Source organism: Suncus etruscus, chromosome 10 (assembly GCF_024139225.1).
Source record: "Suncus etruscus isolate mSunEtr1 chromosome 10, mSunEtr1.pri.cur, whole genome shotgun sequence".
In the NCBI taxonomy this organism is placed as follows: Eukaryota; Metazoa; Chordata; class Mammalia; order Eulipotyphla; family Soricidae; genus Suncus; species Suncus etruscus.
The window spans coordinates 38,388,057-38,414,345 of record NC_064857.1 but is presented as its reverse complement, the minus strand read 5'-3'; the positions used below and the strand labels follow the sequence as shown (position 1 = coordinate 38,414,345).

Here is a 26,289-nt window from a genome sequence, read left to right as displayed (position 1 = left end):
AGAAGGGATTGGACTCGCCGGCCACGGGGCCTGGAGCGGGGAGCCCAGGCCGGGCCTGCAGTGTCCCCGGCCTAGCCAGCCGGCGATCAGACGGGCCCCGAGACAATGCGGCTCTGTCCCGGGCTCCAGGCAGCTCATCCCTATGCAGCGGCCGCCTCCCGCCGGCCCTTTGAGCTTGGGGTTCCCACCGGCCCCATTAGCATAGCGGCGCGGCCCGGGGACATTGGGCCGCTTTGTTCCCCGGCGGCAGCGCACGGGCCGGCCGCGGGGCGCCAGACAAAGGCGTCGGACGGGGCGAGGCGGGGCGCGCCGGCCTGCTCGGCCCTGGGACGACCACCGCCCCCCACTTGGGACACCCACGCCGTGTCTAATTCCTCCCCAAGTCGGGCCGCCGAGCTCCGTGATGTGAATCCCGATGGCCAGGGGGATCTCAGGGGCCTTTCCCAGGCTGCGACCAAGGTGCCCTATTCCCGACTCCCCTACTCCCATGTTTCCACCCTAAAGTCTGGTCAGGAAGCCTTGTCCATCAGCTAGTGTGGCACTCTGTCTCCCTGAATCCCTCCAGCATCCCAGTGCCCACTGACTGACACTATCCTCATGGCCTGATTTTGGATGGGGAAGGCGACGAATAAGTGCCTGTTCCCTCCCTCACTGTCCCCCAGAGCTCAAACTCTCTGGACAGGGCTGGACAGGGACCCTACTTGGGCAAGTGTCCAATTGTCTTTCATTGAAGGTCCCCGAATGGTGGTGATCAGAGGGGCCGCCCTCCAAGGCCAGAAGCTCATTGTCCCAGAGGGGTGACGACAGAACCACCCCCGGGGCCCCTGTCCCTGCCATCCCCTTGACCTGCTCATTGTCACCCTGTTGACCCAAGCTGAATGGAGAGGTCACCATGTGGGAGAGCAATAGGCTGACCCAGGGTCTGTAGGGGAGGTGCTGGCTCAGCAGAGGGTTCCTGAGTATCTCTTCCCCTGCCTGAAAGGACTGATAAAGGGATAGATCCCATCTCTGGGGATGCTGGGCAAAGTGGGAAGGAGAGGGGAGAAGAGAGTGGAAAGTCAGCCTGCACCATCTAATACATAGCTCAGCTAGGTCTCCTAGCCATGGAAGGATGGTGGGGAGGCAGTGATGGCTAGGCTGGGACGTGCAGGGTCATCTCTTTGGGTCAGGGAGGCAGCCCTTAGTTGGAGCCTCTTTATTCAGGGAGGTCTGGGAAACTAGTTTCTGGGGCCTGTAGTCTCTCCTCTGTGGGAACCCAACAGAGGTTCAGGTTCAAGAAGCCTCCCTTGGTTGAGGCCAACACTAACAAACCTGGAAAGCTACTGATTCAGGCCAGTGGATTTGGCTGTGGTCAAGAGACTTACACGGGGGCCAGAGCAGTGGCGCAAGCGGTAGAGTGCCTTGCACACGCTAACCTAGGACAGACCAGGGTTCGATTCCTGGCATCCCATATGGCCCCCCAAGCCAGGAGCAATTTCTGAGCAAATAGCCAGGAGTAACCCAAATGTCACTGGGTGTGGCCCAAAAGCCAAAAAAAAAGAGATTTACACGAAAACAGTAAGAGAGAGTGTGGGAGGTAAGGTCCTTGCCCTGTAGGTGGCTGATCCTGATTCAGACTTGGATCTTTGGCAGGACAGGGGATTCCTCCAGACTCATCATGAATCAGGGGTCTCAAACTCAATTTACCTGGGGGCCGCAGGAGGCAAAGTCAGGGCGAGGCAGGGCCGCATAAGGGATTTCGCTTACGGAATATTTGCAATAAAAAATCGCATCAGTAAGAAAAAAAGTAGCAAAAAATCGCATTAAACATTTGCATACCCCTAATGGAAGTGCTGGGGTATGCGAATGTTTAATGCGATTTTTTTTCTTACTAATGCGATTTTTATTGCGATTATTCAGTAAGCGAATAATCGAGAATACTGTGATATTTGAAGGCTGGCCTCGGGCCACAAAATGTTGTACGGAGGGCCGCAAATGGCCCTCGGGCCGAGAGTTTGAGACCCCTGCCATGAATGATCCCTAATCACAAAGCTAGGAGAAAGCCCTAAGAACAATTGGGTGTGGCTTGGTGGTGGTGGGGGAGAACCCAGCAATAGAGAGAAGAGGACCAAGTTAAAGTGTTGACATGTTGGTGGGGTGGATTTTGCCTTGCACGTGGCTGACCCAGATTTGAAACCTGGCATTCCATATGTTCCCCCAAGCACCACCAGGAGTGATTCCTTAGTGCAAAGCCAAGAGTATTTATAGCTTTCTCACATATACCTCTACCTCCTGCCCAGGTGAATTCAGTATAAGGGTGTCATACCAACTAAACCAATCCTTTCCTTGAAAATATTTTTTTAGCTTTTGGGCCATACCCAGCAATGCTCATGGGACCATGCGGGATGCTGGGAATGTACCCAGATTGGCTGTGTGCAAGGCAAGCACCCAACCCACTGTACTATTATTGCTCTAGTCCCTGAAATTTGTATTTGTTTGGGTCATACCCAGTACCTCAGTAGACACTCCCAGCCCTCAGTTCCACTTATCTGTCTCAGCAATCATGGGGTGGGGGCATGGGGTAAGGAGGGGCTGTGGGGTGAGGTGTGGAGTACCATGGAAGTCCTTTCTTTCAACTACTCTCCTTATTTATCTCAAATCTGATTTGGCTTCTTCCCTCAGGCAAATTCAGTTCCTTCATTTGCCCTAAGGATGAAATCTGGAGGGGTACCTTTCACTTGTCCCAGGACCAGACCCCAGAATGCCCTCCTCATTCCTTGATGCATCCTTAATGCATCAAGAATGGAAATGTATCTGTGAAGGGCAGGAGAGTGCAGTCTCTCCGGGACTGGTATGAGATTCAGAAAAGGCTTGTGGGCCCGAGCAATAATTCAGGGTTAAGGCATTGCCTTGTATGCAGCTGACCCCCAGCACGACAAAAATATCTCGAGCACTTCCGGGAGTGCGTCCCTGAGCAGAGCTAAGAGAAAATTCTGAGCACTGCTCGTGTTGCCCAAGAACAACTTTTAAAATAATAGCGGGAGTGGGAGTGATAGTACAATGGGTAAAAGTGTTTGCATTCTATGGGTTGAATCCCAGGCATCCCATATGGTCCTTCGAACCCGCCAAGTATGAGCACAGAACCAGAAATAAGCTTTAAGCACCATCAGATGTGGCCCTCCCCCTTCCAAAAAAGAAAAAAAAAAAAGGCAAAAGCTTAAATGGATGAGGAGACAGTCAGGTTTGGCTGAAGAAAGGTTTGTCTTCCTTTCTTGTGCATCTTCCTCTGCTGAATCTGGAGCGCCCTCTGGTGCTAAGATGACTTCAGGCTATGGCCACTGGACACCCTGGACTGTCTCATTCCAAACTCAGATGGGGACCCAGCTTCCACCTTCTGGAGATTTGAGAGCAACTGTTAAGGGACCCTCTGCCATTCTGACTCAACAGCACACTACACTTTGGCAGAGGCAGAATTCGCCCAAGATGCCCTGTGGAGTAGATGCAGGCTCCCTGGGAAGGCATCAGCTAGCTGGCACCTGGAGCAAGCCAGCCTGTGTTCTTCAGAGAACCTGGCATCTGAGAGAGAGAGAGAGTGTTCCACAGGCCTGGGATGACAGGATGCTGTCTGCACCATTTCATACCTGGAAGTTTCCAGCACCGTGGGTCAGTTCCCAGTGTAGACACACAGTAGTCAGAGTTCTCTGTCAGCAGAGTTTATCACCCTGAGACTTAGACATGGGCTCAAAGCTCACTGACTTACTGATACTAAATTGGGGTTACGGGCACTTGTGCGTGTGTTCATGTGGGGGAAGAAGTCTCACTCTGGCCCCTTCTGCCCACATACAGAAGGTGATAGGTAGGGTGGGGGTGCTGGTAAGTCTGCATGGCCCCCCAACCATAGATAGCCCCATTCCCAAACCTTCTCCCCCACTCCATTGTCTACTCCTCATGTTTCCTCAGGAAAGGAGATCTCCTCAGATACACGACTTTTCATCTGGTAGCTGTGGGATAAGGCTAGAGAATATTGTTGTAGGTGATGGTCACCATTTTCAAAAAGGAGCTTGTCCTTGGGCTAGGGGTCAGTCAGGCCCGAGTGTCTGACTCCTCTGTCCTCAGTGGTCCATGGGCTTCATCCTCATGCTCTCCTGGCACCTGAAGAGGTTGGGGAACAGGTAAAGAAGGGGCTTCAGGGGCAGGAGGTCACAGCGGATGTATGCTCTAAAGGGGGAAGGAGCAGACTGGCAAGGAAGGAGGCCAGGTGGGAGGTGTGGGAGCTAGAAAGGTAACACAGAATATAGGCATCAGCCTTGCATGGTTAAGGGTCTCCAGAGCCCCATTGGGAGTGACCTCAGAGCACAGAACCAGGAAAAAGTTCTGAGTACACCTTGATATGGCCTCAATACCAAAATCAACGACCACCACAACAAAAAATGAGAAGGATAGGAGGGTGAAAGGGCCCTGGGGCCTCAGAGGCTGCATCTGTCTCACCTCCCAGTAAATCTGGTCCTCGAAGCACTGGGAATCTGGGGGGGAGTCCAGGCAGGGAAGCCGGAGCAGGAGCCCTAGTGGGAAAAGAGGCAGACAGCTGGATGACTTTCTATCTACAAGACCTTCTTGGAGGGTCTGCAGGAAGCATGATGGCACCCAGCCTGATGAGCACCTGCCCTATTGTGTGCCAGGTTGTGCCAACTGTTCATCCAGCATCCCCTTCCTTCTAAGCCCTGAGAGACAATCATGGATCTGGCTGCGAGAGGAAACAACTAAGGTTCTCAAAAGATAAGAAATTGGAGGTCGGAGAGATAGCGTGGAAGTGAAGTGTTTGCCTTGCATGCAGAAGGACAGTGGTTTGAATCCTGGCATCCCATATGGTCCCCCGAGCCTGCCAGGAGCGATTTCTGAGCTTAGGGCCAGGAGGAACCCCTGAGGTGTGACAAAAAAAAAAAAAAGATAAGAAATTGGTTGGGGTTTGTGCAGCCACTAAATAACCCAAGAGGATTCTATCATGAACCCCAATGGTCAGACGGTACAGTGAAAGTTCACTGAATACAACAGATAAATGTCAGTTTTCTAAGGTGAGAGCAGGAGGGAACACTGAATCACAGGTTTGCTTTCAAAGGGTAAAAGGTCCAACAATTTGTTTTGTTTTGTTTTAAGGCAACATCTGGCAATGTTCAGGGGTTACTCCTGGCTCTGTGCTCAGAAATTGCTCCTGGTAGGCTCAGGAAACCTAATGGGATGACAGGAATCAAACCCAGGTCCATCCTGGGTTAGCCACGTGCAAGGCAAATGCTCTACTGCTGTGCTATCTCTCCAGCCCCAAGGTTCAACAATTTCACTTCTAGGTATCTACCCCAAGGACCTCAGAATTCCATTATCAAAAGATATGTTGGGGGCCCGGAGCGATAGCACAGCCTTGCAAGCAGCCGATCCAGGACCAAAGGTGGTTGGTTCGAATCCCGGTGTCCCATATGGTCCCCTGTGCCTGCCAGGAGCTATTTCTGAGCAGACAGCCAAGAGTAACCCCTGAGCACCGCCGGGTGTGACCCAACAAAACAAAACAAAACAAACAAACAAAAAAAAGATATGTTGGGGCGGGAGAGAGAGCACAGCGGTGTTTGCCTTGCAAGTAGCCAATGCAGGACTTAAGGTGGTTGATTTGAGTCCCGGCATCCCATGTGGTCCCCTGTGCCTGCCAGGAGCTATTTCTGAGCAGATAGCCAGGAGTAACCCCTGAACACAGCCGGGTGTGGCCCAAAAACAACAACAACAAAAAACAAAAACAAAAAAAGATATGTTCTAGGGGGACGGAGTGATAGCATAAAAGTATGACATTTGCCTTGCAAGCAAACAACCTGGGACAAACCCAGGTTCCATCCCTGGCATCCCATATGGTGCCCTGAGTCTGCCAGGAGTGATTTCTGAGTGCAAAGCCAGGAGTAACCTTTGAGTATTGTGAGGTATGCCCCTCCCACAAAAAAGACATGTTCTAATCCTGTGTTCATGGCAACACAAAATCCAAATCTGGAAACAACCCAAGTGTTCAAGAACAGATGGTAGATAAAGAATTGTGATACATGTGGTACATATGTGGTACACAATGGAATATTACTCAGATAAAAAAAATGAAGCCCTGAGGCCAGAGTGATAGTACAGCACATTTGCTTTGCATATGGTTTGATCCCGCCATCAAATAAGGTTCTCTGGGCCCTCCAGGAGTGATTCCTGAGCTTAGACCCAGGAATAACCCCTGAACATCACAGACTGTGGCCCAAAAACAAAAAATATGAATAATAAGAAGAAGAAGAAGAAGAAGAATAAGAAGATGAAGAAGAAGAAGAAGAAGAAGAAGAAGAAGAAGAAGAAGAACTGCAGGGCCGGAAAGATAGCATTTAGGTAAGGTGTTTGCCTTGCATGCAGAAGGTCGGTGGTTTGAATCCCAGCATCCCATATGGTCCCCTGAGCCTGCCAGGAGTGATTTCTGAGCATAGAGCCAGGAGTAACCCCTGAGTGCTGCCGGGTGTGACCCAAAACCAAAAACAAACAAAAAAAACAAGAAAAAGAAACCATGAGGCTAGTGTGATAATACAATGGGTATGGGCAAGTACTTTGCATAAGGCCAACCTGGGTTTGTTCCCCAGCACCCAGTATGGCCTCCTGATGCCTGCCAGGAATGATCCCTGAGCACAGAACCAGGAGTAGTCCTGAGTGCCACCAGATATGCCCTCTCCCCTCCTAAAAAAAAGTAGATAAAATCATAGATTTTTCACTACCAGGATGGAACAGGAGGGCATCATGGCCTAGAGAGAAATCAGTCAGAAGAGGGACAGATACAGAATAATCTCAATTGTGGAGTAAAAAGAGGCATAGTAAGTGAGTAACAAGTGGCCCAAAACAACAGAATCTGAACTAGTCTACAGAACTGAGAAAAGATGGGGGAAAAGGGCTCTGAGACAAAGGACACTAGGGGTAAATGTGATATTAAAATGTTTCCTGCATGAAGATGGTAGTATTTTAAATCATGGTGACTAAAATAAAATAAAATAAAATAATCATAATAAATAAATAAAAAGTCAAATGTACAAAATTCATGAAGGATAGGGATAACCCAGGGCATGAATTCAGGCTTTGAAGCTCCTCCAGGGGCCGGAGAGATAGCATGGAGGTAGAGAGTTTGCCTTGCATGCACAAGGATGTTGGTTCGAATCCCAGCATCCCATATGGTCCCCTGAGCCTGCCAGGAGCAGGCTCTGAGCATAGAGCCAAAAGTAACCCCTGAGCACTGCCGGGTGTGACTGAAAAACAAACCAAAAAAAAAAGAAAGAAAGAAAAAAAAAAAAAGAAGCTCCTCCAGCCTGAGGTCAGGCTGCCCTCTAGTGAGCAATGGAAACCATACAGTCAAGTGCATGGCTGGAGGAAGAGCCCCAAGGAGGCCTAGGAGATTCCTTCTGCTCTTACCCCTTCTCCCCTTCTCCAGAAGGACATTAGGCCTGAACTCAACACGGCTCAAAGATCTTTTGTGGACCCACCTGAAAGCTGCCTGGGAAGTGCAAAGGTCCTGCTCCAAGAATCTCCCTTTTCTCTTTTGCCCATGGTGGAACTGCTGTCAGATCCTTCTCTGACCCTCCAGCCAAAGCCACTCACCTGTAATGACCGCACCCACAGAGGCAGATGTCAGTGTGACAAACAGCCCAAAGAGCTGGTACACAGCCTGAGAGGTGGCACTGCGCTGGCCATCAGCAATGAGGGGGAACACGGTCTTCAGGCTGCAGGAAAACGGTATGCAATGGGGCCAAAACAGTAGGGCAGGGAAGCAGTGCATGGCATCCGGCCATGCAATACCCAGAAAGCCCTGTCACACAGCCTCCTTTCCTGTCCACATCAGGAATCTCACTGCACATTTCTTGCAGAAAAACCATACACATGCCTTCAAGGAGCAGTTTCAGTGCTACTCTTCACTATCTCTCCTCTGAGCCCTGCTTGCAAAAACTAACCCTGGGACATAAAAAAAAAAGCAAGTACCTACTGTCTTGCTGGCTCTTGAGTCCTTATTTCTCACTGATTATTTATCTGTCTATTATTTTTTTGTTTGGGGCCACACCCAGTGGTACTCAGGGCTTACTTCTAAATCTCAGAGATCACTCACTCCTGGTGTGCTCAGGGGACCATATGGGGCGTCGAGGATAGAATCTGGGTTGACAGTGTGCAAGGTAAGCGTTGTATAATGGCTCTAGTCCCTCAAAGAGTCTTTAGCTGCTACACAATGGAAACCATCTGCCCAATAATCTTCTAATTATAACAATAAACATGTGGCACAGGACCAGAAGATGGGTCCTATGAGTGTGGTTCAATCATTTTCTCAGCAAGAAGGTGCATGGTGGAATGAATGAGTGAAGGGATAAAAATAGATGCTATCCTCAGGGCTGTAGTCATAGTACAGAGGGTAATGTGTTTGCCCTGCACATGGCTGACCAGGTTTAATCTCTAGGGTCCCAGTGGTCCCCAAGCACTGCCAAGAATGATTCCTGAGTGCAGAATAAAGAATAACACCTGAGCATCACCATATGTGACCCCTAAATTCCTCCAAAATAAATACTATTCTTTTTTTCTTTTTCTTTTCTTTACATAGCGACAATGAGTGACGAGCATTCCCACCACCAGTGTTGTCCTCCCACCCGTTCCCAGCATGCATCCCACATCTCCCTCCTTTACCCCTGTAATGTTAGTGCAACTGTTCCTCCGTGTACAGCTTGTTGTAGATTGGGTATTGATTCTGTTGTCATTGACTTTGGGTTTGGTAAATACTATTCCTTTGGGGGTATTACACGTAGAGGTATTCAAAGACCTCTCTGACCACAGTGCTCAGAGGACCATGGGGTGCTGGGGAGAAACTGGAGCCCCTTGAATAAAAACTTGAGGTCATCCCGATGCTCTCTCTCTAGGCCCATTAGTACTGATACACTAGTACTAAAGAGAAGAGAGAAAAAAAAATCGAAAAAGGGGCCGGGCAGTGGCGCTAGAGATAAGGTGCCTGCCTTGCCTGCCCTAGCCTAGGACGAACTGCTGTTCGATCCCCCAGCGTCCCATATGGTCCCCCAAGCCAGGAGCGACTTCTGAGCTCATAGCCAGGAGTAATGCCTGAGCATCACCGGGTGTGGCCCAAAACCCAAAAAAAAAAAAAAAAAAGGAGAAGAGAGGCGAGAGTGTGAGAAGAGATTCCCAGAGGGCAATGCCCTGCAAAGAGAATGAAGTCAGGGCACTCACCCATCTCCATAAGCTTCGTGTGGTGGCCAGCCAGGTTACCAGTACCCCCCAGGAAAGCTCCCAAGACCCCTGGCATCCCATGAAGATTGTGAACACCACACGTGTCCTGCACTTTGAACTTTGACTCTAGGATGGGCTGGAGAAGAGGACAATAATCATGAGTTTCCTGTGCCTCCCTTCCCCAAACCCATCCCCCCTTTCTCTAGTCTATGGGAGAGGGGAGAGATCAAGACAAAGAGCCCTATGCTTCCCGGGGTCCAAGAGAGGCCTCTGCACCGTGAAGAACTTGTAGCCCAGTGGTGGACACAGCTCCCGCCAGGAAAGCCAGCAGCCAGTGCCCCAAAAGGTGTGAGCATCATTTCACTGGAGGTCCCCACTATGACCCCTCCAGCCAGCGCCGCATTCTGGATATGTACCTGGGGAGAGAAGGGACAAACAAGGCCCTGGAGATCACTCTTCACCCTGGCTCAAGTTGGCCCTACCACAGGGTCACCCACCTGCCTACTCATCCTCTTAATTCCCTGTAGCCTATGTCTTCCTGTTTGTTTAACAAACAGGCCCTGAAGAATCTCAGATTTCTTCCCCTTCCCCTTCAGACCCTGGCCTCCCCACACACTCCTCCCAGTACCATGTCCAACCGCCCATCACTTCCGACGAGGGCAGACAGGGCGAAAGTGCTCAGGGCGCTTGCGGTTAGAGAGTAGTATGTGTTGAGGGATGTCCGGTGCTGGCCATCACCCAGGGCAGTGGGCGCAGAGTTGAAGCTAGGCCAGAATATCCACAGGAAGATGGTCCCTAAATGGGGCAGACAGGTGGGCTGAGAGGAAGGAAGTGATCTGGCCACAGTGAGGAACAGAGCAAGTGCACCTCAGTGCAAGAACGCAGCAGCCTGAGTTCTCACATCTGTGTGGTGAGATGCCAGAGAGAGGATTTGGCCACATGGAGGCATGGGCCGAGCACTCATCTCCTGCCTCCCCCTCCCCACAGCTACTAAGGTCCGGTTCAACTAGTGCAACTACAGTGAAGATGAGAGAGAAAGTTGAACTGGGTTTTAAAGGATCAAAAAAGCAGGAAGACAAAGGTCAAATCAAGCTATCTGTTTGATATATGTAAAAGTAAACAATTTGTTTGATAGCCTCAACAGCTGCCTGAAAGATGGGTTCAGCAATGGGCAGATACCTATGAAAGACTAGCTGGGGGTTGGAGAGGATGGAAGAAAAGAAGGAAGGAAGGAAGGAAGGAAGGAAGGAAGGAAGGAAGGAAGGAAGGAAGGGAAGGAAGGAAGGAAGGAAGGAAGGAAGGAAGGAAGGAAGGAAGGGAGGAAGGAGGGAGGGGAGGGAGGGAGGGAGGGAGGGGAGGGAGGGAGGGAGGAGAGAGGGAGGGAGGGAGGGAGGGAGGAAGAGGAAGGAAGGGAGGGAGGGAAGGGAAGGAGGGCAGAAGAAAGGAAGAAAAGAAGAAAGAGGGGGCCGGAGAGATAGCATGGAGGTAAGGCGTTTGCCTTTCATGCAGGAGGTCATCGGTTCAAATCCCGGCGCCCCATATGGTCCTCTGTGCCTGCCAGGAGCAATTTCTGAGCCTGGAGCCAGAAATAACCCCTGAGCACTGCCGGGTGTGACCCAAAAACCACACACACACACACAAAAAAAAAAAAAAAACAGAAAAGAAGAAAGAAAGGAAGAAAGAGGGGCGCACTGCCGGGTGTGACCCAAAAACCACACACACACACAAAAAAAAAAAACAGAAAAGAAGAAAGAAAGGAAGAAAGAGGGGCCCGGAGAGATAGCACTGCTTTGCAAGCAGCCGATCCAGGACCTAAGGTGGTTGGTTTGAATCCCAGTGTCCCATATGGTGCCCCGTGCCTGCCAGGAGCTATTTCTGAGCACCAGGAGTAACCCCTGAGCACCACTGGGTGTGACCCAAAACCAAAAAAAAAAAGGGGGGGGGAAGAAAGAGAAAAAGAAAGAAAGAAAGAAAGAAAAGAAAGAAAGAAGAAAGAAAGAAAGAAAGAAAGAAAGAAAGAAAGAAGAGAAAGAAAGAAAGAAAGAAAAAGAAGAAGAAAGAAAGAAAGAAAGAAAGATAGAGAGAGAGAAAGATAGAGAGAGAGAGAGAAAGAGAGAGAAAAGAAAGAAAGAAAGAATAAAAGAAAGAAAGAAAGAAAGAAGAAAGAAAGAAAGAAAGAAAGAAAGAAAGAAAGAAAGAAAGAAAGAAAGCAGAAAGAAAGAAAGAAAGAAAGAAAGAAAGAAAGAAAGAAAGAAAGAAAGAAAGAAAGAAAGAAAGAAAGAAAGAAAGAAAGAAAGAAAGAAAGAAAGACTAGCTGGGTCTAGGCATTTGCTCAGATCTTGGGGCTCTCTATGTCCTGCCTGCCACTCTGGGCTTTCCAGGTTCCAGAAGGGTGAGGGAAGAGGAACTGAAGAGAAGGTAACAGCAGGGCCTGCCCCTTTCTCTCCCTTTCTCTGCAAGAAAGATGATCATGTGTGTAAACATACTGCAGGCCAAGGATGAAATAAGTGGTAAGCAGAGGCCATTAGAGACCAAAAGCCTCTCTCAAAGGCCCAGAATTTCAGAGAAGCTTTTGGTCTTCAAGCCAAAAGGATCCAAGTCCCAAGATCAAAGTCTCAGAGAGGCCTCAGCTGACGTAGGGTTGTGTATGGTCTATTTCACAATATAATGGCATGGCCATAAAGGAGAACACAGCTCTCATGCTGAAGTGAGAAAAAGCCACCACTCTATGTCATCCAGGAAAGGGGGAATGCTTGATGGCCTTTCCAAAACCTGATGTGGGGAAGTGGGGTGCAGAGGCTAAAGCAGAGGACATGCATCAATGCAGCATGGTGACCAGGGGCTGCCCCCTCCTCCTGCCTGAGAAAGCAGCTGCAGGGAATATGGCTGTGTCCCACCTCAGAAGACAGAGGCGGGGAGGGAGAGCAGGTACACCAAGCTAAGGAGTCTCCTTCTAACTTGGAGTGGGAGGATTTCTGCAGGGAATGGTGCAGTCACATAAAAAAAAAAAAAAAAAAAAAAAACATGAGGGGCATTGGACAGCCCTCAGGGCCCATATACAAACCCTTGAGAAAGAGGATAGATCCTGGGCTTTGATGGCAGACTTCAAATTAATAGCTTGGGTTGTTTTTGGGGGTTGAGGGTAACAGCAGAGAGGGGAAGCTTAAACCTGGCTCTGTGCTCAGGCCACTAGCGGGCCCAGGAAACCACATGTGGTGCTGGGTGGGAGGGGTGGGGATGGAACATGTGTCAGTTTTGTGTAAGGCAAGTGCCCTTTCTTTTTTTGTTATTTCTTTTTAGTTTTTTTGGGTCACACCGGCCGCGCTCAGGGGTAACCCTGACTCTATGCTTAGAAATCACTCCTGGCAGGCTCAGGGGACCATATGGGATGCCAGGGTTTGAACCACTGTCCTTCTGCATGCAAGGCAAATGCCCTACCTCCATGCTATCTCTCTGGCCCCCTTTTTGCTTTTTCTGAAAGAGGGTCTCACCTTGCCTCCATACTATCTCTTTGGTTCCACAAGTGCCCTTTCTGTACTCTTTCTGGCCCCATAGCAGATGCCAAATTGGAAGGGGCTGAACCCTAGAACATGTAGGCAGCACCCTGACTGAAGCCTTGCCTGTAGATGGTCATCTCTGGCCCAGATTGAGGGGTTTGCAAGTGGCCCCCCACCCCACCGCAGCCTGCCTCACCAATCATGGCAAAGAGATCAGAGTGGTAGACAGAACTCTGGCGATGCTTGCTCTTCTCCAGTTGTGGCCTGTAGAGGACCCGGGAGAGAACCAGGCCAAAGTAGGCGCCAAAAGTGTGGATGGTCATGGAACCGCCTGCATCTCTGACCTGGAGAGGGAGAGCCAAGGTGAAGGACATGCAACTCCCCCTGACCCTGCCTCTGCCCCAGAGCCTACCCTGCACACTCACCTCCAGGAGACTGAGGAGCACAAACTCATTGACGCTGAATAGCACCACCTCCAGCAGGGCCATGAACAGCAGCTGAGCTGGTCCGGTCTTGCCCAGCACTGCCCCGAAGGAGATCAGCACTGCCCCGGCACAGAAGTCAGCATTGATCATACTGGGGGGAGAAGGGGTAAGAGGGTGAGAGTAACAGCAGAAATCAGGGTAACAGCAGAGAGGGGAAGCAGGGCTATGCCCTGGGGGTGCCCAGAACTTTGCCTTTCCTGGAGATGAGACAATGAGAGGTTCTGTGACTTGTGGAAGGTGGAAGAACTAACAGATCTTGCACCAAGAACACCTTAAGCCCTGCCCTTTCCAATGAAACTAGCTTCCCCTTAGCTCTTGGGTAATCGGAGCCTAAAGAGGTGAGGGGATGTGGCTGAGAGTTGGAGTCTAGGAAGAGAAAAGAAAAGCAGCTAAGGGACCCGGAGAGATTAGCGCAGCGGCGTTTGCCTTGCAAGCAGCCGATCCAGGACCAAAGGTGGTTGGTTCGTATCCCGGTGTCCCATATGGTCCCCCGTGCCTGCCAGGAGCTATTTCTGAGCAGACAGCCAGGAGTAACCCCTGAGCAATGCCGGGTGTGGGCCCCCCCCCAAAAAAAAAGAAAGAAAAGCAGCTAAGAAGCCCATCATGGGGCCAGTTAGACACTTCTGGGGCGAGAGGAGGAGCCTTCTTTGGTAGGGCAGGAGCCTCCTGATAGAGGGGTGTCTCCTGGTGCATCCCTGGGTCCCTTTCTCTCCCCTTCCCCGCAGCTCACCTCTCCACGCTCACGTGGATGTGGCCTCCGTGGAAGGAGTGGAGGAAACCCTGCATGAGTGTGGCCCACTGCAGGGCAAAGGCGGCCAGGAGGAAGGTGAAGCCCCACGCTGCTGAAGCCATAGCGCTGCAGGAAGGCCATGAGGAAGCCGAAGCCCACGAAGACCATGGTATGCACATCCTGGAAGCCTGTGGGTGGGGGCGTCCATGCTCTGGCAACTGCCTCCCTTCAGCAACCACCTGCAACCCCACCAGGGCCTCCAGAATGCTCATTGCCTCCATGGAGGTGAACCCATAAAACTCTCCAGGCGTGGCAGACCCCCCAGCAGGGCCACCGGGGAGAGCTGGCCAGCCAGGAGCAGTTAGGGTTTAGACTAGGCTGGACATGGGAGATGATGCAAACTGCTGAGTGCATGCTCAGGGAGGTCCATGTTCATGGCTCCAGGTTCAAGCCCAATTAAGAAAAAACAACCAACCTATCTGCCCTCCTATTCCAGCCATTGTCCATTGAGCCCCAAATTCCCTTCCCTTTAAACTTGGATTCAATTTTCCTTCTTTGGGAAGTCCTTCTGGGTGGATTTCAGGATTAAAATGGGGCTGGAGAGATAGTACAGCAGGTAGGACATTTGCTTTGCACGCTGGCCAACATACCATACTCAGGAATGACCCCTGAGTACAGAGCCATGAGTAACTCCTGAGCACACTGGGTGTGACCACCAAAAAAGAAACAAATAACAATGACAACAACAACAACAAAAAACCTAAGGAATGAAAAAAAAAAAGTAGTAGTAACTGGAGAGATGGCTCAACAGGCTGCAGCTCCAGCTTTAGGTACATGCAAGAGCCCTGAGTTGGATCCCTAGGATCACACATAGTGATCTCCCCTAAGCACGGAGAGGTGTAGCCCAACCCCCTCCTGCCTGTAAAGCTGTGCGTGACCAGGTATAACGACGCTCTGGGAAGCACAGCCTCACTTTGCAACTTGCTACTTTCTTCAGTTTGAAGTGTTTTGGTTTGAAGGCCATACCAGCCGGTATTCAGAACTGACTTCTGACTCTATGAAGGGGCCACTCCTGGATGGTTCTTGAGGGACCAATATAGTGGCCGAACCCTGGGTCAGCATCATGCGAGAAAGGTGCCTTTAGATTGAACTCTTTGACTCTAGTTTGAAGACTTTAACTTTATATGTGAATAACTTGAATATTATTAATGTCAGGTTGCTGGACAGATTTGGAGTCTCCTCTTTTTCTTTTTCTTTCTTTGGTTTTGGGTCACACCCGGCAGCACTCAGGGGTTACTTCTGGCTCCTTGCTCAGAAATTGCTTCTGGCAGGCTCGAGGGACCATATGGAATGCCGGGATTCGAACCACTGACCTTCTGCATGCAAGACAAATGCCTTACCTCCATGCTATCTCTCCGGCCTCCATCCCCTTTTTCTTTTGTTTTCTACTCTATACTACTGTGAATAGAAATCTGACTTAATAAAATAACATACATGGAGACTTTGTAAATTCTATAAAATGCCTATAGCTTGCTTTTCTTCTCACTTGCTCTGCCCCCCATATCCTGTATCAACATGCAAAAAGGGCTTGAAACAATTCAGTGTGAGATTCAGCCAATGTTGTCTTGGATCTGTGATTGTTGAATCCTTGGCTTTAATTGGAAAATACCATGATAAAGAGCGGTAGATTATTGCAATCTTTGTGCATGATATTGAGAAATAGGTTCACCTATGACCCTAAATTATTTTGTTTTATTACTATTTTGGTTTGGGGACCCACAGCTGGCAGTACTCAGGGCTTACCTCTGGTTCTGTGCTCAGTAAGTTACTCCTCATAGGGCTCAGGGGAAGCCATGTAGTACCAGGGATAGAATTTATGTCAGCTGCATGCAAGCACCTAACTCACTACACTATCTCCCCTCGCCCTAAACTCCCCTTTAAAATCTCTACTTGAAAAAAAATAAAAAAAATAAAATAAAATCTCTACTTAATGGGCCAGAGAGATAACATGGAGGTGGGGTGTTTGCCTTGCATGCAGAAGGATGGTGGTTCGAATCCCAGCATCCCATATGGTCCCCCGAGCCTGCCAGGAGCAGGCTCTGAGCATAGAGCCAAGAGTAACCCCTGAGCACTGCCGAGTGTGACCGAAAAACAAACCAAAAAAAATCTCTATTTGAAGGGCCAGAGTGATAGCACAGTGATAGGGCTTTTGCCTTGCATGCAGACAATCTGGGACAAACCCAGGTTCAATCCCCCGCATCCCATATGGTCCCCCAAGCCTGCCAGGAGTAAACCCTGAGTGCCACCAATTGTGGCCCCAAAACCAAAATAAATAAATAAATAAATAAAATCTCTATTTGATGGGCTGGGTACAGTGGGTAGGGTCCTTGCCTTGCATGCAGTGGACCTGGGTTCGATCCCCAGCATCCCATACAGTCTTTGACCACTGCTAGAAGTGATTCCTGAGTGCAGAGCCAGGAATAAGCCCTGAGCACTTCTGGGAGTGGCTCAAAAACAAACAAAACAAAAAATCTCTATGTGAGGAGAAAACACAGAGCCAGGAGTAAGCCTCTGAACACCCACTGGGTGTGACTGCCTCTAAAAAATAAAAAAAAAAAAATTTGGGCCTGGAGAGATAGCAAGCAGCTGATCCAGGACCAAAGGTGGTTGGTTCAAATCCCAGGTGTCCCATATGGTCCCCCGTGCCTGCCAGGAGCTATTTCTGAGCAGACAGCCAGGAGTAACCCCTGAGCACTGCGGGTGTGGCCCAAAAACCAAAATAAATAAATAAATAAAATAAAATAAAAAATAAAAAAAATAAAAAATTTTCTACTTGAGGGGGGCCAGAGTGGTGGTACAAGTGGTAAGGCATCTGCCTTGCACGCACACTAGCCTAGGATGGATTGTGGTTCAATCCCCCAGAGTCCCCAAGCCAGGAGCGACTTCTGAACGCACAAGCCAGGAGTAACCCCCAAGCATCACCAGGTGTGGCCCAAAAACAAAAAAAAAACAAACAAAAAAAATTCTACTTGACGGGCAGAGATAGCTCAAAGGCCTAAGAACATGCTCTTCGGGGCCGGGAAGGTGGCGGTATAGTAAGGTGTCTGGCCTTGCAAGCGCTAGCGTTAGGATGGACCGCGGTTCCATCCCCCGGTGTCCCATATGGTCCCCCAAGCCAGGGGCGATTTCTGAGCGCATAGCCAGGAGTAACCCCTGAGTGTCAAAACGGGTGTGGCCCAAAAAAAAAAAAAAAAAGAACATTCTCTGCATATGGAGACTGTCAACCCCAGCAACATGTGGTCTCCTAGGGCTTTGAGCCAACATAGTCCCTAACTAACTACACATACATATACACATATACAGAAAGAACTTTCCTGGTTCATTGGGTACACATAAACCAGGCACCTGTGCATCACAACCAGAGAAAAGGGGCAATAATAGCAGGCAGCAGGTTCTAGCCCGAGGTATAGAAGACAGACAGGGATCAAGACAGCATAGGCCAGGCTTTCTTGGTTCTGATGAGAATCCAGAATAAATCAAAACATTCTTCCCTTTTTTGGGGGGGGGAGGGGTGTCACACCCAGCTGTGCTCAGGGGTTATTTCTGGCTCTGCACTCAGAAGTCACTCCTGGCAGGCTCAGGGGACCATATGGGATGCCGGGATTCAAACTGGGGTCTGTCCTGTATTGGCCACATGCAAGGCAAATGCCTTACCGCTGTGCTATCACTCCAGCACCCAGGGTTGTTTCGTTGTTGTTGTTGTTAATCCAAAATGTACCAACTAATTAAAAAAAATTTTTGGATGGGCCTGGAGAGATAGCACAGCGGCGTTTGCCTTGCAAGCAGCCGATCCAGGACCAAAGGTGGTTGGTTTGAATCCCGGTGTCCCATATGGTCCCCTGTGCCTGCCAGGAGCTATTTCTGAGCAGACAGCCAGGAGTAACCCCTGAGCACCGCTGGGTGTGGCCCAAAAAACAAAAACAAAAAAAATTTTTTTGGTTGTTTTTTTTTTTTGTTGTTTGTTGTTTTGGTTTTTGGGTCACACCCGGCAGCGCTCAGGGGTTACTCCTGGCTCCTCACTCAGAAATTGCTCCTGGCAGGCTTGGGGGACCATATGGGATGCCAGGATTCAACCACCGTCCTTTTGCATGGAAGACAAATGCCTACCTCCATGTTATCTCTTCAGCCCCAACTAGTTAAAATTTTGATTAAATTTTATTATTTATTTGTTTTGATTTTGGTGTCACACGCATTGGGGCTTAGCACTTACTCCTGGCTCTCTGCTCAGGGATCATTACTGGTGGAGCTTAGGGGACCATGCAAAGATCTAGGCATGAACCCAGGTCACTGTGTGCAAGGAAGCACCTTAAACACTGTACTATTGCTCTGGACCCTCTGGTTGAACTTTAGAATGCAATAAAATAACTGAAAAAAGCAAGCTTTTAAGTTTTTGTCTTTTTTGGGGGAGGGGAGTGATAGAAACAGTGTTTGGAAACCCCCTGCAGGTTAGCTGTGTGCTGGGTGCAGAGGGCAAAGCTCAGCTGCCCACTATATTGGCTACCACACTGCAGAACATGGGTCCAGAGGCCTCACAGTATTTGAAATTACGCTCCCAAATGTCATGTACATGTACTCTGTTCACACCCTCAAATCTCCCAGTTTTTAAAGCCCAACAGGTAAGGCATCATTTATAACTCAACTCAATCTAAGTTCTCTCTGGGCTTTGCCACCTGGTTTCTTTTCTCCTTGAGCAAGCAATAGGGTGCTACGTCTGTCATTGTGCCAAGGACAGCACATTAACCATAAGGGTTGGGTGCCCACTGCAAGCCCAAACCACTCCAGAACTTGTCTTGAACAGTAATAATATTTACATCTCCTGCCCCCAGTTTGTTTGGAATAAAAACTCAATGCTTAGGACTTTGTGTGTGTGTGTGTGTGTGTTGTGTGTGTGTGTTGTGTGTGTGTGTGTGTGTGTTGTGTGTGTGTGTGTGGTTTTTGGGTCACACCCGGCAGTGCTCAGGGGTTATTCCTGGTTCCAGGCTCAGAAATTGCTCCTGGCAGGCACGGGGACCATATGGGATGCCGAGATTCAAACCAATGACCTTCTGCATGAAAGGCAAACGCCTTACTTCCATGCTATCTCTCCGGCCCCTTCTTTTTATTCTTTTTTTTTTTTTTTTCTTTTCTTTTCTTTTCTTTTTTTTTTTTTTTTTTTTTGTGGTTAATGCTTAGGACTTTTAACTGGAAGAATTTTCTTCCCAGGGGCTGTTCAGTGACATTCTTCAGGGACTGTGGTGGAGAAGGAGCTTTTCAGCAAGAGGTGGTCCACTTCTGGGGATCCTCCACCAAATGCATGAATGGAGAGATGATAAATGCTTTCAAAGCCACTAACTGTCCTTCCCCTCTGTCTCTTTCTTCCCATGGACATCAGATAAATCTGGAACAAAGCAGGCTGGAAGCAGTGAATGCTGGGACTTTGTTGGTTTGGTTTGGGGCCATACCCAGCAGTGCTCAGGGTATCATTCCTGGAGGTCTCAGGGAACTATTAGGGTATCAGAGATTGAAACCAGGTCAGAAGTGTGCAAGGCAAACACACAAGTACAGCTACCTGCTGTACTATCACTAGGTCCAAAAGTGAGAACTTTTTTTTGGGGGGGTCACATCCGGCAGCGCTCAGGGGTTACTCCTGGCTCTACACTCAGAGATCACTCCTGGCAGGCACGGGGAGACCACATGGGATGCCGGGGTTTGAACCACCATCCTTCTGCATGCAAGGCAAACACTTTACCTCCATGCTATTTCTCTGGCCCCCAAAAGTGAGAACTTTCAAACCTTATGAAGCAACATGTAAATTCTCTCTGACCAAGTGATTTTGTTTGGTTTTGATTTGGGATAGTACCCATCTATGCTCAGAGCTTACTCCTGCTCTATATTCACAGGTCACTTCCTGTGAGGATCAGGGTTCCTGATGCAGTGCCAGGGATTGAATCCTGGTCAGAGGTGAGCAAAGGAAGGCCTTTTCTGCTGTCCTGTCTCTCCAGTTCACTGACCATGAGATTCTAAACAAGACACTTAACTTTTTATAGTCATACCCAGTGATACCCACGGATTACTTTTGACTGTGCTTAGGGAACAATATGGGATGCCAGTAATAGAAATCCGGCAAGCACCCTACTCACTGTACTATTGCATCAGCCCCCTAACATCTTTTTTGTTTGATTTTGTTTTGAGGCCACACTCAGCAGTGATTAAGGCTTACTCCTGACTCTGTGCTCAGGGATTACTAATGGAAGGGTTCAGGAGACCAAATGGAGTGCTAGGCATTACACCTGGGTCAACCTTGTGCAAGTCAAGTTCCCCACTGGAACTTCCCTACTATCTCTGCATCCCCTCCAATTCCACACTTAACCTATTGAATCTCAATTTCTTTTTGTTTTTTTTGTTTTTTCAGGCCACACCTGTTTGATACTCAGGGGTTACTCCTGGCTAAGCGCTCAGAAATTGCCCATTTGGGGGGACCATATGGGATGCCAGGGGATAGAACCGAGGTCCTTCCTTGGCTAGCACTTGCAAGGCAGACACCTTACCTCTAGTGCCACCTCACCGGCCCCAAGTCTCAAATTTTTTTTTTGGTTTTGTTTTTTGGGCCACACCTGGCGATGCTCAGGGGTTACTCCTGGCTGTCTGCTCAGAAATAGCTCCTGGCAGGCACGGGAGACCATATGGGACACCGGGGTTCAAACCAACCACCTTTGGTCCTGGATCGGCTGCTTGCAAAGCAAACTCTGCTGTGCTATCTCTCCAGGCTCCAAGTCTCAATTTCTTAATCAGAAAAGACAGGATGTAAATTATAAGGACCAGGGTACAGGGATTGGGCATTTACTACACCCTCTTCCACCTGCCTCTAAGATTTCAGATAAGGCTGTCTTTTAGAAGGGGTTTCACAAAACCTTTTTGTTCTCTACCCCCCTTTTCCATAATGACCTGCTTCTACCTGTGCTGCAAGCAAGTTCTAGGGAAGGATATGAATAAGGCCAGTTGGGACCAGATAGATAGTACAGCCTTATACAAAGCTAATTAGGGTTCAAACCCTGGCACTGCATAGGAGTGATCCCTGAGTACAGAGCCAGGAATAAGGCTGAGCACTTTCTGGGTGTGGCCCCAAAGCCCCCTCCCCCCTAAAAGGAAGGGGGCCCAGTCCAGATACATTTTTTTTTTTTGTATTTGGGTCACACCTGGTGGTGCTCAGGAGTCATTCCTGGCTCTGCACTCAGCAATCACTCCTGCCATGAGGTACCATATGGGATGCTGGGGTTTGAATCACTGTCCATCCTGGATTGGCTGTGTGCAAGGCAAAAACCCTACCTCTGTGCTATCTTTCAGGTCCCCCAGTCCAGATTCTTACTTGGAATCCTTTCCCACATTTGTTCCTCTGGCCCCAGTAACCCCAGGCATTTTCTCTATTCCATTTCTTGTCTTCAGGGACAAGAGACTGAAGTGTGGGGGAATGGCTACAGATGGGAGTCAGAAAATAGCTGACTGTGGGGTTCTAGCCTATCATGTGACATTCTAGCCTATCATGTCCAGCCAAGTGGAGTGCACCAGATAGGCACCGAGAGACCTTCCTATGGAGATAGGAGCCACCCGTAGAGTAGCCATGAACCTTGGCACGGGCCAGGGCCGGAAGCTCAGCAGCAGCTGCATAATTTTTCTTTCATCTCCTGAATCAAAGGCCAGTGCTACGCCTCTTTGGCCCTGACCCCTTACTCTGGACACAGAGACCAAGTGAAGACACGGCTCATCAAGCCCCAAGTTCCACAGGCACCTCATGTGCCCCTCTGCAGACTCCCCCTTGTACAGGGGTCCTAAGTTCACTGGGAGAGAAACTCAGGGCAGAGAAAGAGGAGAGATCCCATCTGCTCCCCTCACATAAGGCAGGGTATGATGAAGCTGTCCTGGAGCAGGGGATCAAAAGCAGGGCATATAGGGAGAATCTAGGAACATGAGGGGCTCAGAGGCTTGGAAAGTAAGTGAGGGTTCAGGAAGGCTCCCAGGTCAGACTCTTACATGTCTGAAGAAGAGAGACAAGGTCAAAGATGATTCAAAAGGTTGAACCCTCTGAAACTGTAGGAGAGGACCTGGCTTCCATCTCAGCACTGCATGTTCAGCCAGACATTTGTGGGAATCATCCCTGAGCACAGAGTCACATAGTTTCCTCAGTTACCATCAGTAATCCTGAAACTGAAGAGAGAGAGAGAGAGAGAGAGAGAGAGAGAGAGAGAGAGAGAGAGAGAGAGAGAGAGAGAGAGAGAGAGAGAAAGAGAAGGCTGGAGAGATAGTTCAGCATGGAAAGCAAATTTCTTTGCAATAGGATTTGATCTCTGACACCTCATAGGGTTGTCAAGATCCTAAGACTCACAAGGAGTAACTCCTGAGTAGAGTCAAGAGTAAGTTCTGGGGCCAGAGAGATAGCATGGAGATGAGATTGTTTGCCTTGCATGCAGAAGGATAGTGTTCGAATCCCGGCATTCCATGTGATCACCAAGCCTTCCAGGAGCAATTTCTGAGCATAAAGCCAGGAGTAACCAACCCCTGAGCACTGCCGGTGTGACCCAAAAACCAAAAAAAAAAAAAAAAAAAAAAAAAAAAAGGTAAGTCCTGAGTACATATGGGTGTGATTAAAATACCAAATTGCTTGCTTATCTCAACTCAGATTGTTCCTCTTAACTCCCTAGAGTTTTGCCAAATGTGCTCATGTCTGACTTAACCCCAGCTTCCAGGGCTCTCCTATCAAGTAGGGATGGGGGGTACAATTTGGGAGGAGGAAGTGCTCTAGCCTTCCTACCCAGGATGGCTAGGGGTATAGCACCTAAGTTCAAGCCTTCTTTGTGGCCAAATGATCTTCATTTTTGGTCAAAGATTGAGGTCAGGGCAAGAACCAGGGTCAGGCAGAAAGAAGCTGCCTCCAGCTCAGCTAAGCAAGGTAATAACAGCCCTGAGTTTTTATAGGAAACTCTCACAACCCTCAAATTCTTTGGGATCCTTCAGCAGCAGCTACAAAGCCCAGATGGGAAAAAATCAGTCTAGAAGACTCGCTGAAGTGAATGATAATGTGAGCAACTTGGTGTCCTTGCTTCCAACTTCCCAGTGCTTAAGTGCCCTGTCTGGGTCCCTATTTTTGAAGGAGAGAAGGGAAGTCAGGGCTCATCCTCTTCTTCCTGGGCCTTGACAGCAATTAAGTGCTGAGGTTTCCTAAGCCCTTATTCCAGCTCTACCTATTGAAAGATGAGCGAATCATAAGCCGTGAGCCCTCTGTAAACTGGACTCCCTGCTCTGGAGACCTCCTTCCTGAATCAGGGCTGTGGCTGTATGGGAAAGCACTCATTGTGCTCTCTCTGCCTTGCATCTGTAGAGAGCAGCTTGGGGAGTCTGGGTGAAACCATCTGCACCCCACCAGTGCTGAAGGTCTTCAACACCAGACCTGCCCCCTCCTCCTGCCCAGAGGCTCCTTCTGAGACAGGCAGGGGGATCTAAGCAAAGCACAGTTAGTAGAGCCTGCTAGGATAGTAGAGAGGTTGCACACATTTGCAGTGAGCACCCAGTGACATCTGGGTTTAGATTCCCAGTGTCGGGGGCTAGACTGAGAGTACAGGAGGTTGTTTGTTTTTGGTTTTTAGTTTTTGGGCCACACTCGGTAGTGCTCAGGGGTTACTCCTGGCTATCTGCTCAGAAATAGTCCCCTGGCAGGCACGGGGGAACATATGGGACGCTGAGATTTGAACCAATGACCTTCTGCATAAAAGGCAAAAACCTTACCTCCATGCTATCTCTCCTGCCCAAGAGTACAGGAGGTTGTAGGGCACTTTTTGGATGTCACTGACCCAGGTTTCATCCTGGGCACTCCCATATAGTGCACCCAAACCCCACCAGGAATGATTGAATGGAGAGTGAGGACTAAGCCCTGAGCACAGTGGGTATGGCCCCCCAAAATAATAATCCTAGATTTTTCAGTTTGGACAACTTGACCCAAAACCAGTCCCTTAACCTCTCTGTACCTCATTTTCTCTGTCTTGGCTCCCTTATAAACTAAATGAGCCGCTGGCTGTGCCACCCTCAGCGTGCTTTCTGCAACTGGACAGAAAGGGTGTTATTAGCAACCAGGGCATCTTCCTTGAGAACAAGAGAGTTGCTGGCCCACTTGATAGGGTGCTCCCCAGACTGGGGCATCCACAGGCCCCTTTCCGAAACATCAAGGGAACTGGTACCTTTGCGCCACGCCCCCTCGTCCTCACTCACTTGGGTAGCGAAAGTAGAATTCATTGTCCGAGTTGCTGTGGTTGCCCCAGTGCCAGAGGGCAGCGTCGGTTTCATGGTCATAGCGGACAAAGACGGCAAAGAGGACGGCAGTGGCACCCTGGAAAAGGAGGCATAGCAGGGGCAGCTGCAGTCGCCTGCTCGCGGTGCTCCGTGGAGTTCTGGCCATGGCACAGAGGCTGCCAATCTGGCAGCTCTGGGCACGGTGTAGCCCTTCTTTGCATCAGAGCAGGCCCGGCCCACTGCACCGGGACTCCGCCTACGTGGGAGACTCCAGGGCAGAGCCCAAGAGGTTGGAGCAGATGGTTGAGAAGAAAGAGGTGTTGTTGAAACTGTCGTAGCTGCCGCTGGCACTTTCGGTGACCTGGAAACTCTGAGTTCTCCTCTGCAGGAGCACCTCTGCAGACCATATGCAGGGCCAGGGGGCAGAGGAGCAGCCTCCCTGGAACTCAGATGGAGTGTTAAGAGCGTGGTTCTCCAGGACTCAAGGCCTTTCAAGACACTGACCTGGCTACTGCAGGGTTAACACGAGGCAGTTGAGGGGTTGGTTACTCAATCAGCTCCCAGCTGAAAAGTTGTGATGGGTGAAGGGTCATGTTCTCTTGGAGATTTGGTGGAGGTTTGATTACCCCAGAGCTCCCAGAAAGAAAAGGCAATTTCCATTCCCCTGTCCAACCAGGACAGGGGAAGCAGTTCCAGTTGTATAGATCCGCAGTAATAATCCACACAGACAAGAGTTTGGTAAAAGAAAAAAAAAAAAAAAAAAGAGGCAAGAAAGTTGGACACAAAATCCTTTGTCAACTCACCAGCTGCTCCAAACTCTAGGGCTAGCTAGCCTGCTGCAAAGGACCATATCCTCCCAGCTTTATTCCTATTTATTCAGATCCAAACAGCACCTCCTACCTGAAAGATCGTAGGTAGAAAAGCAGGCAGAAGGGCCCGGAGAGATAGCACAGCGGCGTTTGCCTTGCAAGCAGCCGATCCAGGACCAAAGGTGGTTGGTTCAAATCCCGGTGTCCCATAGGGTCCCCCGTGCCTGCCAGGAGCTATTTCTGAGCAGACAGCCAGGAGTAACCCCTGAGCATCGCTGGGTGTGGCCCAAAAAACAAAAAACAAAAAACAAAAAACAAAAAGAAAAGAAAAGAAAAGAAAAGCAGGAAGAAAATATAAACCAAAGAGAACTAATACAAAAGCCTCAAATACTTAACAGTGGAGAGCGGAGATAAAGAGAAGGTCTGGGGGCACTAATGATTAACCTGCCAGGATGTCTGCCTCAGCAGTGGAGTTCCTTTTCTGTGTCCTGCCACCTCTCTATCCCATCTGTACCCCAATGCTCTGTTGGCAGAACAAGGGAATGAGAGACAGTACAGGGATGGAGGTGGAACACCACATGAGCTCCTGAGCATCCCCAGGAATGTCCACAAACAATGAGGGGGATGGTTTTGGTGGTCCACAGCCTTAGCTCGGGCACTGAACTATAGGCCAGGTTAGCTAATATGGCAGGAAATATGGCCAAATACAGCCATTTGTTCCCCACATCATCATTGGGAGGCTCTACCCAGCCCACAATAGAATTAGGCTGGAGAGTGGGGCCGGAGAGATAGCATGGAGGTATCTCCATGCATGCCTTGCATGCAGAAAGACAGTGGTTCGAATCTTGGTATCCCATATGGTTCCCTGAGCCTAACAGGAGCGATTTCTGAGTGTAGAGCCAGGAGTAACTCCTGAGCGCTGCCGAATATGACCCAAAAACCAAAAACCAAAAAATAATAATAATAATAATAATAATAATAATAATAATAATAATTAGGCCTGGAGAAACAGTACAACAGGTAGAGTGCTTGCCATGCACGTGACCCACCTAGGTTCAGTCCCCAGTACCCCATATAATCCCCCAAGCACTGCAGAAATAATTTTTGAGTGAAGAGCCAGGAATAACCCCTGAGAATTGTCAACTGTGGACCAAAAGACAAGAAAAATAAACAAAAAGGAAAAGGAAAAAATTTGAGAGGCCAGGAAGCTG

At 49.3% G+C, this 26,289-nt stretch overlaps 1 protein-coding gene across 1 annotated transcript; it reads right to left on the bottom strand.

Moving 5' to 3' along the window:
- Window positions 1–3,676: 3,676 nt before the first annotated feature.
- RHBG (Rh family B glycoprotein) lies at window positions 3,677–24,489 on the bottom strand. Its single transcript, XM_049782274.1, is given in 13 exon segments — window positions 3,677–4,131; window positions 4,468–4,541; window positions 7,621–7,742; window positions 9,241–9,287; window positions 9,290–9,376; window positions 9,517–9,546; window positions 9,549–9,656; window positions 9,869–10,035; window positions 12,934–13,081; window positions 13,163–13,313; window positions 13,953–14,056; window positions 14,058–14,140; window positions 24,249–24,489. Coding segments are annotated over 13 exon segments (1,377 nt in total). The 5' UTR covers window positions 24,436–24,489; the 3' UTR covers window positions 3,677–4,062.
- Window positions 24,490–26,289: the final 1,800 nt, after the last annotated feature.